This window comes from Stigmatopora nigra, chromosome 12 (assembly GCF_051989575.1).
Source record: "Stigmatopora nigra isolate UIUO_SnigA chromosome 12, RoL_Snig_1.1, whole genome shotgun sequence".
In the NCBI taxonomy this organism is placed as follows: Eukaryota; Metazoa; Chordata; class Actinopteri; order Syngnathiformes; family Syngnathidae; genus Stigmatopora; species Stigmatopora nigra.
In genome coordinates, this window is record NC_135519.1 from 12,438,351 (window position 1) to 12,450,531 (window position 12,181).

The 12,181-nt window shown below is 42.7% G+C and overlaps 1 protein-coding gene across 1 annotated transcript in view; it reads right to left on the minus strand.

The window, feature by feature from the left end:
* Window positions 1-7,058: 7,058 nt before the first annotated feature.
* Window positions 7,059-12,181, minus strand: part of LOC144205081 (uncharacterized) — a 32,513-nt gene continuing 27,390 nt past the window's right edge. The window contains exon 5 of the mRNA XM_077729152.1: window positions 7,059-10,253. Within this exon, the coding sequence (XP_077585278.1) occupies window positions 7,102-10,253 (3,152 nt within the window). The 3' untranslated portion in view covers window positions 7,059-7,101. The remainder of the gene's footprint in view (window positions 10,254-12,181) is intronic.

A 12,181-nucleotide genomic window follows, 5' to 3' on the forward strand; every position in this document is an offset into this window, starting at 1 on the left:
TACAGCAGTTAGCCTTTCACGTACACAATTTCTACACTTGTATTTGCGCTTCACCTGTCACATGCATGCGTCATAAATACCATAACCTTTTTTTTCTGCCTGTACTAATTGGTTCAACCCCTCCAGATACATTCCGCTATTGGACTAAATTGCATTCAAAGACATACGGACAAATAAAATCAGAGAAGAAAAAAGTCTTGTCAGGAGAGGCAATCCAGCGACTCCTGACAAGTCTAGAAAAAAAACGACATTTTACACACAAGCACGCCTTCGGAATATTAATGAAGAGATGAAGGAAGAAGTACTAAATGTTTTTATTCCTACTTTCCCGGTTCTCCTCGTTCTCTTGTCACGCGTAACATTACCTGAAGGGACAGCTGGCTATCAGGGTAATGCACATAAACACAAATGGGTGGAAATACACTTTAAATACACACATGAGCAGCTGTAGTATTCTGCAGGGACATTTAGTTGAATGACTCTCATTTGGATGAAATGGCTTGTGTGTGTATGTGTGTATTTTTTGTGTGTGAAACTTGGCAAGTACAACGTTAACATCCCCTGCGAGAGCATGTAAATATTAGCAGAGGAGTGAGATGAGGTGCAGATATCAACCCTTAGGTGTGTGGTTGGATTGTGAATGGCTTCAGCAGGAGAAACCATTGTCGCCACGGTGGGGGGGGGCGGGCGAAAGGGGGCTCTGGTTGAAGCCATGTTGTTGCCATGGTAGCGTTTGGCTGCCAGAGGAAGCAAATGTCCAACAGTCACAAGAGAGTAGAAGACGCTGGAAGCGCTCCTTGGTGGAAAATGTTAAAAGTGAATAGAATTGACTTTGTGTGATTCACTTCCATTAATATTTTTACATTTTTTTAATGTAATTGAATGCCATGGACGGCCATAGTTAATTGTAGCCATTGAGATGAGATACAGAGGTAGGAAAAGCTATGAAAACTCACTTAAAGTTAGTTTTGAGTGTGCTTTGCTGCTACAGAGACTGGACAGCATCAATCATGGTGGGGGAAACTGACTTTATATTATTTTGCTGGAGTAGTTTGAGGCCACCGAAATTCTTGTCACATCACATATCAATATCAACAGCAGACATCAATATCAACTTCATTCGGTATTCACTTTCTTCCTCATTTACATGTCTTAAGATCTCGTCTTAACCGTCCAGGGACTTTGGTTCCAAAAGAAAGCACGTCTATTCCTTTGGATAGATCTCCCATAGCGTTCACACTGTTCCATATTTGCCGGCGTGCTGAGTCGACAGCGTGACAGGAGCCGCCATGTTGACGTCCCCCGTGGTTTGGCACAATTTCCCCCCGTCGAGCCGGCGGGATGGACTCTTAACGATTTACGCCTCCTCGCCACTTCCCAGTCAACAGGCTGTCGTCTCACTCGAGCGGCGCCTGCTTTAACGAGACGTTCGCTCGCGCCAGCCCAAGCGCTCAATGGCGGAGAGAGCTAGAATGGCCTCCATGCTGACTCGGGAAGATTCAAAATAGAAAAACTCTTAAGTCAAAGCACAGCTGAAGCAATGTTCCCTCTAATTTTTCATGTAAAACATGAAAAATATAAGAGTGGACAGAGCTAGAGCCATTGGCTGCTGCGTAAACGGCGCCATCATGGGGAAAAGGGGTTAAAAAACACAAAAGTTTGGATTTTATTTACTGCGCGCCATATGATTGCTGCTGCGCAGAGAAGACGAGAGTAGTGCGCAATTGCAGTGCAGCTTAGATGGAACATTGCATCCAATGTACTCGTAATTGTAACAAGAGAAGAGTTCATGAATCATCGGCTAAGCCGCCAATGTTCTTCCTCCAAGTCAAAGTTCCCAATTTTTGCAACAAGCGACACTTATTCACCAAACGCCTTAGCGGAAGTCGCAAAGCAGATGAAGCGCGAGAAAGGCTCACAAGAAAACTTTTCATTTTGTGTGGCGTCATGACGCCCAACGCGAGAAGAATGCCCGATGATTCAGCAACGGAAAACGTCTCCATTTCGGCCCAACTTGGGCATTGTGGCCCGAGTCGGAAAATGGTGCCAGGCATTGCCATGGCGACCAACTGACACCAAGGAATCATGATTGGCACTTTCTCACAATGGACGTTCGGCACCCCTCGAGTCATTTTTTTTATGTAAAACCCTGCTTTGTCCAATGAGTTACATTTATTTGGTTTATTGTAGATTCTTGGCCCTAAATTCATCCAATTGAATGGACTGAATTCATAAATAAATCTGGCAACCCGGTACACTCACACGAGAACGGGTTTGTGTGTTTAGCGGGTGAAAAAGGACGAGAAGTTCCCTCCATCACTTCGATCCCCGAAGAAGTCTCGCATCCATCAGCATGAGACTCGTCTTCAATAAATCGTTAGCGTTTTGTGGCCGTGCTGACAATTAGAAAGCCATGACACAAAAGTTACCCAAACTTACAGTTAACTTCTTCAGTCTATTTTTGTGTCTATACTATCTTTATTGATGTGAATGTTTTTTTGAGTAGAATTAGGTGTATCTTAAAAAATATTTCTCAAAAAGTCCTTTACTATTGTTATCATGCTTTGAGCATCATCTACCTTTTCACTATATAAGTATAGCGTGTCAGCAAGCAATGTACCCAGACAGTCAATTTGCAGAATCTTCAAATTAGTGCATACTGATTGGTCACCTTGTCAAATTTGGAGAACATTTTAGACTTTTAAGTGTGCCTTATGTAAGTAAAAATGTGCCGCGTTGCATTTGTAAGTTTTTTATCGCCTAATTTGGGAAATTGCAATCATTAATAAGAGAAGCAATTGGCTGAGGTTGACAGCTATGTAATTGAAACCCGTTGGTTTTAAAATTATCTTGTCATTGAATTTTCTGTAATCTACACCATGTGTAGGACTACATAACATAAATGTCTAGTTCGTTGGAAAATGAAGCTCTGCTTGAATAGTTTGAGTGTGGTTGCAGTACCACTTTTGACCACCAATATTCCATATGACTCAATTTGCTGCCTTTGTAGATGTCCAGTCCGTTTTAAGTTGCATACAAGTTTCATTGCCATTGAATGACAAAAAATGATCGGACATTTTTTGCCATCTTGTTTCTGTAGTCAAGAAATTTGCAGGACAATTGTGGCCCCGCCCCTCTATTTCCTACCCTGCACCTTTCACACAAAACACCAACAACAGGGTTGGAAAGTTGACTTTAACAGGCATAGTGAAAGAAGTTTCCCACTCAAGTGCTACCTGGACTTTGTTGACCTCCCATCAGAACACTCGCCACTCAAACGCTCGTGTTTGCGTGTCCGCCGCACTCACACGGGCAGATTGCTGTTATTTGCTGTGCTGTGGCAGCTTCGGCGCGATGCAATTTACAAAGTGTGTGTGTGCGTATATGTGTGTTTGGGAGTAGGAAGGCCGAAAGCCGACGAGTGAGGCAATTTGGAGTAAGGACAAGTATGTGTGCGCCCTCCAATGTTCGTGCAGCAACTTGCGGCAGCTTTTTTTCCAACGGCTACTTTCATGTCTGACCCACTTTGGTGCTTGCAGACGATAAAGCTATTTATTTACTTTAAGGTGGCTCAATTTGGTAGACGGCTTGGCGCAAGGTTAGCTTGGACATCTTGAACTCGTCCGACCGGTTTGTCGTCTCCATTTTGGCTCTGGTGGGTTCTGGCCTTAATGTGAGAGCGTCGCCTTTGGTTTTTTTCTCGAGCCGGACGTTAAGTGGCCTCCGCTTTGCACTTAGCGCACTTTTTGAAGCAATCTTCAATGCGTGCCACCTTTCAAGAATTCCCGGAGAGGGAAAAAAAGGAAGGAAAAGATAAATTCAATTCTAACTCTGTCCTTCTTGCTTGACTTTTTCATCCATTCGATATTTATTCTCCTTTTCTCCTACTTCGATTCCCAAATAAATACACTCGACAAACTTTGGACATTGACACATTTTTTTTTCTGCAGCTAGCGAGAAAAGGGTGGAAAAAAAGCCACGCTGTCCTCTCGTGGTTGATTTTTAATTTTCTGCTCCTTTGCTCTCGTCTCTTTGGCTCGTTTTTTTTTACTCTGTGACATCTGCATTTTGTTCATTTGCTCCTTTCGGCGTCCTTTTGGGTTATTCACGTCCCGATTGCGGGTGAAACGCGACAAATATTTGTCTTATGAGGTCATTGGGGTCTTAAAACTTTAGTTTGGAAGCCCTTCCCATGCTGTCATTGAGTTTTTAAATAGCAAAAAGAAGGAAAATTGCTGTTGTGCTTGTTGATTTCAGTATAAATATAGGGATTTATATTTGAATATTCTGTTTATAAAAGCAAATAATATTTTTAAATTTGACTTCACATTGTGCAGTTTTCAAAACAACTCATTTTCTATACACATCTTGTTTATTTTTTTCATAAATAGGACTTATAATACTTCTTATTTTCTCTAAAATTCAAAAAAATATAGATTTGAGAATTCTATTTTCTGCCTATCAACCCCTCACTTGATTTTATTCAGTTTTATTGCATTAAGTTTTTTTTGATGCACCTTTCCTCCTCCAAAAACTATTTATATAAGATATTTTGCTATATTTCTAGTATTTCTATTTCAACCCTGACCAGACTTTAGGACCCCAAACCCGACCCGACTTCATCTCGTACGTCAAACCTGACCACGACTCGAGTGTTTGGACGCCAGGACGGACAAATGTCATTTGCGCTCGGTGAATACATTTTGATTAAAAAAAAGAGGCAAATAAGAAATGCGGCAACCTCGCCGGGAGGCATATTTGGTACATTCTGCCTTGAATGTCACACTATTGCTTTCATACACCTTTTAAAGGTCATGCTAGCAAAAAGCCGGGGACGCATCGATTCAAACGCAGCAGCCTACGCGCACTCTTTTTTTTCACATATGCACCTCCCACAGGTACACAAATTCTACGGCCAGGCAATCAAATGGCATTTGCTTCAAAAGTCCTCCTAGAAAATAAAGATGTAATTATGAAAAAATACAATTCTGACACTCTAGAAAGAAAACATGTCAAAATATTGAGCTAAATCTTCATTTTTTTTCATTTGTGTAGCAAAATGCAGGCCAATTTAGTTAATTTTGCATGAATTTTCATGAGAATAAAAGGCTAAAAAATAAAAATAGGACATTTTAAAAGATAAATTGGAATGTTAAAGTGCTTAAAATGTTATTTGTTAGGTATAAATCTTTTTTAAAAACTATTTCTTCAATTGTGTAAAAAATGCATGCCAATTTTGCATAAAATTCCATGACAATAAATGACTCAAAAATAAAAATAGGACGTTTTAATGGAAAAACTGAAGCAAAAGTTCTTGAATTGTTGTTTGTTAGATATAAATCTACAAGAAAGTATTTTTTTCCAATTGTGCAAAAAATGCATGCCAATTTTAACAATTTTGCATAAAATTCCATGACAAAAAAACCTCAAAAATCAAAATAGGACGTTTTAATAGAAAAACTGTAGTGTAAAAGTGCTTAAAATGTTGTTTGTCTAACATGCACAAGCATCTTATATGGCCATGAACTTCATTTATTGCAAAAATCATAAATGCGTTATTTGAAACACAAAAAGTTATTCTTTTTTTAAACTAACAGAGTGTTCCTGCTTTGACCTTGCGTCTATATTGTTAAAGTATTTCCTTCCTTCAGCTTAGAATGGAGCCAACAAAAAAACATATTTCTGTCAAAATAACAAAAAGGAAATTGTTATTCTTCCAAGTAAGAAAACATCTTTTTTTATTCTCCCAAAAAAACAAACAAAATCAGGACACTTTTTTTTGTAGTTTCATCAGGTCGACTGCTTTATTATTCATTAAGCATACCTTATTTTTTTCCTCTAAAATAAGCGCATCAATAATCTTCACGCTACTGCAAAGATTTCTAAACAGAATTTCTTTCTTTTAAGAAGCAAAAGAACAAAAACAATGGTTTGAATACTAAATAGCAATAATTAGTAGGAGGAGGAGCATTAGCACAAAATATAAAAACGCAGCCTCATTCAACTGAGGTTCTGATCTACAAAAATACATCCAGCTTGACTTTTTTAAATTTTTTAAACTTCTACTACCACAAGTAATAGTAGCCATCGACAACACACTTGTTGGAAAGTCAAGTCCTTCGGTGTCGCCATGGTGACGAGGACGGGGGCGTCCAAAAGACGGTCAATGACGAGACTAGCCACGCTGATGCAAATTTTGTCTTCAGTGTTTTTCTATCTATCGGGTTTTTTTTTTAATCAAATTAAGCAGACACTTGATTAAATACATCACAAAATGACAAAAATGGCCTAAAATAAATGGTTATTCTTTATTTTAAATATGGGGGGACTTAAACTGATTGATTCACTAATTGCACATCAAGCTATATATCCAATTTTTATTAATAACAATTAAGAACAGTCTGGGTTAAATTCCTCTCAGAAAATTAGGCCTTCAAAATAAAGCATGACAGAATTATCGTAATATTTAGTTGCTGAAATTTTTAAACTACTATCAAATGTTTTGAGTTTGACCAAAAAATAAGTTAGCATCACTCCAAATTGCATTGAAACTTCATTTTATAACCATACTTTTACTTTCAAAACCTGACTGCTAGGGTCTCCAAACACTTAGGGTCAAAAGGTCACAACATGTTGAAATGACTGTGCAATTTCAGGATTTGATTTTACATTACTAGTTTTAAAAGGAAAATAATTCAGCTTTTTGGTTATAATTTTCTTGACTTTTGCTGACATTTTCTATTTGTTCTGCAAAGTGTACCTTACACTTATTCAGCCTGTTGTTCTCTATTATATTTTAATTTTAAATTTCCTTTTAATATGACATGTATATTTTTGGTGTTGGATTTTATCAAGTACATTTCCCCCAAAATGCGACTTATACTCCAGTGCGACTTATATATGTATTTGTTCTTCTTAATATGCATATTTTGGCTTTTGCAACTCATAGTCCGGAAAATACGGTGTGTATTTTTAAGAAGTATTTTTAGGCTTTTCCTAGTTTTGAGCTTATCTTCCACAATAATCAAGGTCTAATTGTAACAATGAATTAGCACAAATGAATGAATGATGTTTTTATTTGTAAGCCTCTTCCAGGCCTTCTTAGAACAACACTTGCAAGGGCAGGGCGGCAGGGTGGGGTGGCCCCAGGAGGGCCGGGTGCGGGTGAAATTCCCTCGCCAGGGCATACGGAGCGTCCAAGAAACGGATAGGCGGTGAGGCGAAGAAAGATGGCGCCGGTGGTGGTGGCGGTGGAGGAGGATTCAGCGGAAGGGGATGGGGCGCAAAGGGTGGCAAAAGATGGGGGTACGAAGGCAGTGGGAGGGGCGGGGGCATGAGAGTCAGGTGGTGCTGGATGATGGTGTGATGATGGAAGGAGAAGGAGGAAGGGGGCGGGAGCAGGAGAGGGGCCTGTAGGGGGAGACATCTTGGGGGGAAGTTGTGGCGTTGACTGGGTCTCTTCTCTGGGTAGATGTGTTCTGCGGTCTTGTTGTCACGGAGTCGCCCGAAAGGACGCCCGTCTATGGGCATTTTGTCTTTCGGACTCGACTGAGCGCTGTTGACCGAGCGTGGGGGGTGGTTGGATTCTGAAATTGGGGTGTCGACTGGGGGAGTGGACTTATTTGGAGGCACATGGACGGTTTTAGTATTGACAGAGTCAAATGTTTTGATGTCTTTAGGAGATAGACATGACTGGTCATGCATTTGGATGGGGATGTTTTGTGGTCTTTCGGGTGAGGAATGGCTTGGATTGGTCTCCCGATGGCTGCATTGTTGGTTGTCGTCTTTGTGAGTTGCATCCTCTGGAGCCACATCCATGCGTTTATCATTTTCCTGACAAACACTATCTGTCCTGATGGCTAAGGATTGACTAGGATTGGCCTCCTTTGCTTCTCCTTCTCGGGTTGCCAGGTTGTCCAACGTCCTCCTCCCCTCAAAGTCAAAGACACTCATGTCTAGTCCTTGTCCTCGTTTGCATTTCTTCACATCATTTATTTCAGAACACTCTATCCACTTCCTCTTTTCACCTCCTCTCACTTCTGGCGAAGCATCCTTGTCGACATCCGTCGCCGTTTGACTACGAACGCCCGCCGGGCCCCTAAAAGAAAGGGAACCGGGGCTAATCGCCCCATCGCACGGCGCTTCCGCGTGTAGAGACGGCCCGAGATGGATTTGGCGCTCACACGCTGCGTCTCTACGGGGGGACGAGCCGGCGCTAATCGGCGGCTCGCTCGCCGTCGCCTCCCGAGCGCTTATCTCCCCAAGATTCCCGCGCCGCTTATCTTCTCGCCCTCGCTCGTCTCCGTCCGCCACCACCACGACGACGGGGTCGTCGGTGATTGCGGGACGGCGTGGCGTCTGGATGGCGGGGCTAATCGGCGCGTTAGATGGCGCCTCCCCGCAGAGGAGCTTTGTAAAGGCGGGACCCCACCTGGAGGATGATTGCTCGCACGGACGCGGGCCGGCCTCCTCGCTCACCCGCTTGGAGCGATTAAAGCGTTTGGCGGCGAGACGACTTAATAGCTCGCCGTTCCCCGTTCCCCCCGCCGTTGTTTTTTCGGGGCCCGCGAGCATCCGCCGACTTAATGGCCGCTTTCCCCGCCTCTCTTCTGTTCCGGCGTCCTCTCTTTTCCTCTGACAGAGACCGCTCATTATCCCCCTCCTCCCTTTCTCCTCCCTCTTCATCTCATCTCTTCTTCTTCTTCTTCTCCCCCTCTTCCTCAGCCCTCCTCTTTTCCTCCTCTTCCTCCTCCCCAATTCAACACGGGTGGATTTTAACGGGTCGCCATTGGGAAGCGGCGCAGGATTTCCCGCCCGTCCTCCTTCATTCTCATCCAGACTTTGATCTGGTTTCACTTCGCCGCCTCCCTCGCCGCATCCCACTCTGTCGGCGCGTTTGATCACTGATGGCTTTTTTCCGCCCGCGTGCGCTCGGAAGTCGTAGAATAGCGGGTTGACGCCGTAGGATAGCGAGGGTGACGTCCGGGTGTAGCGGACCATCTCCGTGGGCCATGGCAAGACGTGTTTGCCGTGGCGGCTCAGGACGGGGCAAAAGGGTTCTTTAGGTCGACAGGGAGAAGTGGAACATTGTTCTGGGTTCAAGTTTTTGACGTGGTTGGCGGGTTCTGATTGTTGGAGCTGTGTGGGAGTGCAAGAATGAAGTTTTTGAATGAAGTCAGAAGAATTTTGACCTTCCAAAGTGCTCACATCATGATTATGTGCTGTCCCAATGTCATTGCTGGATTGGGTTCCAATCCCACTTTGAATTGTTTCTAGAATTCCAATTGTAGCAGGACCACCATTTTGGGTCAATTCAGTCCCACGTTCATCTCGGCCTTCAGTAACTCTGGCTCCTGTTCCATGACTTTGGGCTCTGGTCTGGAATCCGGTCTGGATTCCAGCACTTTTGTCTCTAATCCCAGATCCACTACCAACTGCAGCTTCATTTCCATTTCTCAATATTAATCGAACATCATGCTCAACACCACCATAATCTTGAGTGACATCAATACCTACCAAAGTTTGACCAGCGCCATTACTCCCCCTGACAGCAATTTGATCATTAGGCCCGCCATAGCACCCTCCATCTTGGGCATCAGTTCTACCTCCTTCCCCATTTACATCCCCACATCCTTTCCCACCTCTTATTTGGGTCCCAACATCTAAAAGTTCACTTTGACCACTTTTTAGGTCTCCTGCAAAGGTCTGATGTGTTCCTTGGACCTGCTCCGTTCCAGATCCAGCACTTACTGTTCCCCCTCCGCCTCGGGCTCCCGTCCAACCTCCACCAACAACCGCCGCCCCGTTCATCCCATCATCTTGGGCTCCCGTCCCACCTCCCACGTGGACTTGGGCTCCGGTCCCGTGCTGGTGCTGCTTACATAAGGACAAGGAGGCTTTCATATTTTCATCCAGCTGGCCCAATTTTCCATCCGCTCGATGCATCGTCTTCTTGCCCTCGCGGGCGCTCCTCCCCGCTTGTATAAAGATGGCGGCCGACCGGTGGAGGAGGACACAGCTCCTCTTGGGTAGTGAGAAGCAAACGGGGCGCCCCCTGCTGGTGACAAAGCTTTTATTTTCGTCTTTTGCCGGGATTTTGTCACTTAAAAAACTCGGAGCCCAAGGTAGTTTGTCATAGGCGTCGTTTTGGCTCGGGTCAGGTTTTTGGACGCCATTTGATGACCACCTCGTGTCGTTTAGCAGTCGTTTTCCTAGCGCGGCGTCCAGAGGAAGGAGTAGCGAGCTTTGGGGATCTGGGAGGAGAAAAAAGAACATGGAGGATTACAAGACAGCTTACGTTTACACGTGTGAAAAGGCAGAAAAAGGCAGAATTATGGATGGGAAAGATTGGAGGCCCCGTTATGTTGCGTTACGGGATTGGACAATCTAGCTGCCGGGCTACTGAGCTTTTTTGTTGTTGATGGCGCATCACAATGCGATTTATAAGCGTGGGACGAAGAAATAAGCGCGCTGATGAATGTGAGGCTTACTTAAAAGTGCCTTTTCTTTTCACGTGTAATATCCATTTCTGGAGATCCGTTTTGTAGCGCCGCCAGCCAGCTGCCAGACGTTGGTTTGACGAGGACGACGACGGCGGGGATTTATGCCCTCGATAAGGGATGCGCTTAAAATACTCTAGTCATTTAAGGACGACGATGCTACGTTAAATGGGAGAATTGTGTTGAGGAAAAAGCTTACACCCCTACACCTCCTTTTCTTTCTTTCTTTCTCTCTTTCTTTCTTCTAAATCTCATCTTCTTCTTGCCCGCCCACCCCCTTCGTTTCGCTGTTCTTTCTTCTATTCTCCTCCTCCAAAGGGTCTTCTTTCCTGAACCTCCCCATCAGGATAAATCTTCTACCAAAAACTCTTGGAAATATCCTCCTTCTCACAGAAAAAAATGATTTAAAAATGACAATTATTCATTTAAAAATGGGAAAATCAGGAAATGTTATATACATCAGACCATCTTTGATATAATATGTAGATTTTTTAATGAATGGATTAAAAGAACTGGATTAAAATCCCTGAATATTCAGTTTTTTATAGATGAAAAACAATGTTTATTTTAGCTTTTTCATCTATTTTTAGATTTTACAAAATTATTTTTAACTAATAACTGAAAAAATAGATTAAAAAATTACAATTATTGATGTAAAAGGGGTAAAAATCAGGAAATTTTATTTAATCCTAAAACAAATAGTCGACACTCATGATTGACTTTCCCGGGCCACACAAAATGATGCAACGGGCCAGATTTGGCCCTCAGACCACCACTTTGACAACCCATGTGCCTTAACAAAACAGAAACAACTCAGGTGAACATTTCTGAATATTCATGCGCCACTGAAACGTGATAGAACATTTGGCCTTTACTTTAGAACACCCACTGATTATATATATACACACACACACACACACACACACACACACACACACACAACGCAAAGAATTGCATCTCAACTTACAGAAACGCTTCATTTAACGGTACATAACGCCGCAATGCAGTTTCTTATTCTGTTCGCTATTTCTTCATATCAAACAAATTGAAGTGTTGGTGTTTGCTAGTTGTCAGTGAAACGGCAAACTTAAGTCAAGAGTGTGACAGGAAGTTTCCTCAATTGATTTCTTTGCGTTTAATCCACCAAAACACGCCTTGCCAGCAGCAAGAAAGCAAGCAAACCAAGGGGCCCCCGCACCATCTTTTTTTTTGTGGGGTTTTTGGACTTCTTTGATTGGAAACTTTAACATGGCGTTCCACATGAGATGGCGTAGGTACATTTTTTTTGGCATTACATCTGCGTAGGATGCCTGTCTGTTGTGACTTCTTGCTAATTTAGGCAAAATCCCTTGTGGGAGTTTGTCAATATAAGAGACCGAAAATTTACCCAGAATGCACTCTGCATTACTCCCACATTCACTAAACATTACATGAATGCTGAAGAAATCAAATTGTTAAAAAAAATAGTTGAAAAATAGCAATTCTTTGGAGTTTTTGTAGTTGTTTTAATCAAATCTTGGTATATATAAGTTAACAGACAGTGTGGTAAAACTACTTTGTTCATTTTTTACTTTACTTTTATTGGGTCGCAGCAAAGGATGAAATTAGTATTGAATGTGGCCCGCACAATAAGCTTAAATTAGCAAAATGTTGCAATTCTCAGCCATGACACAAAGTAGTGG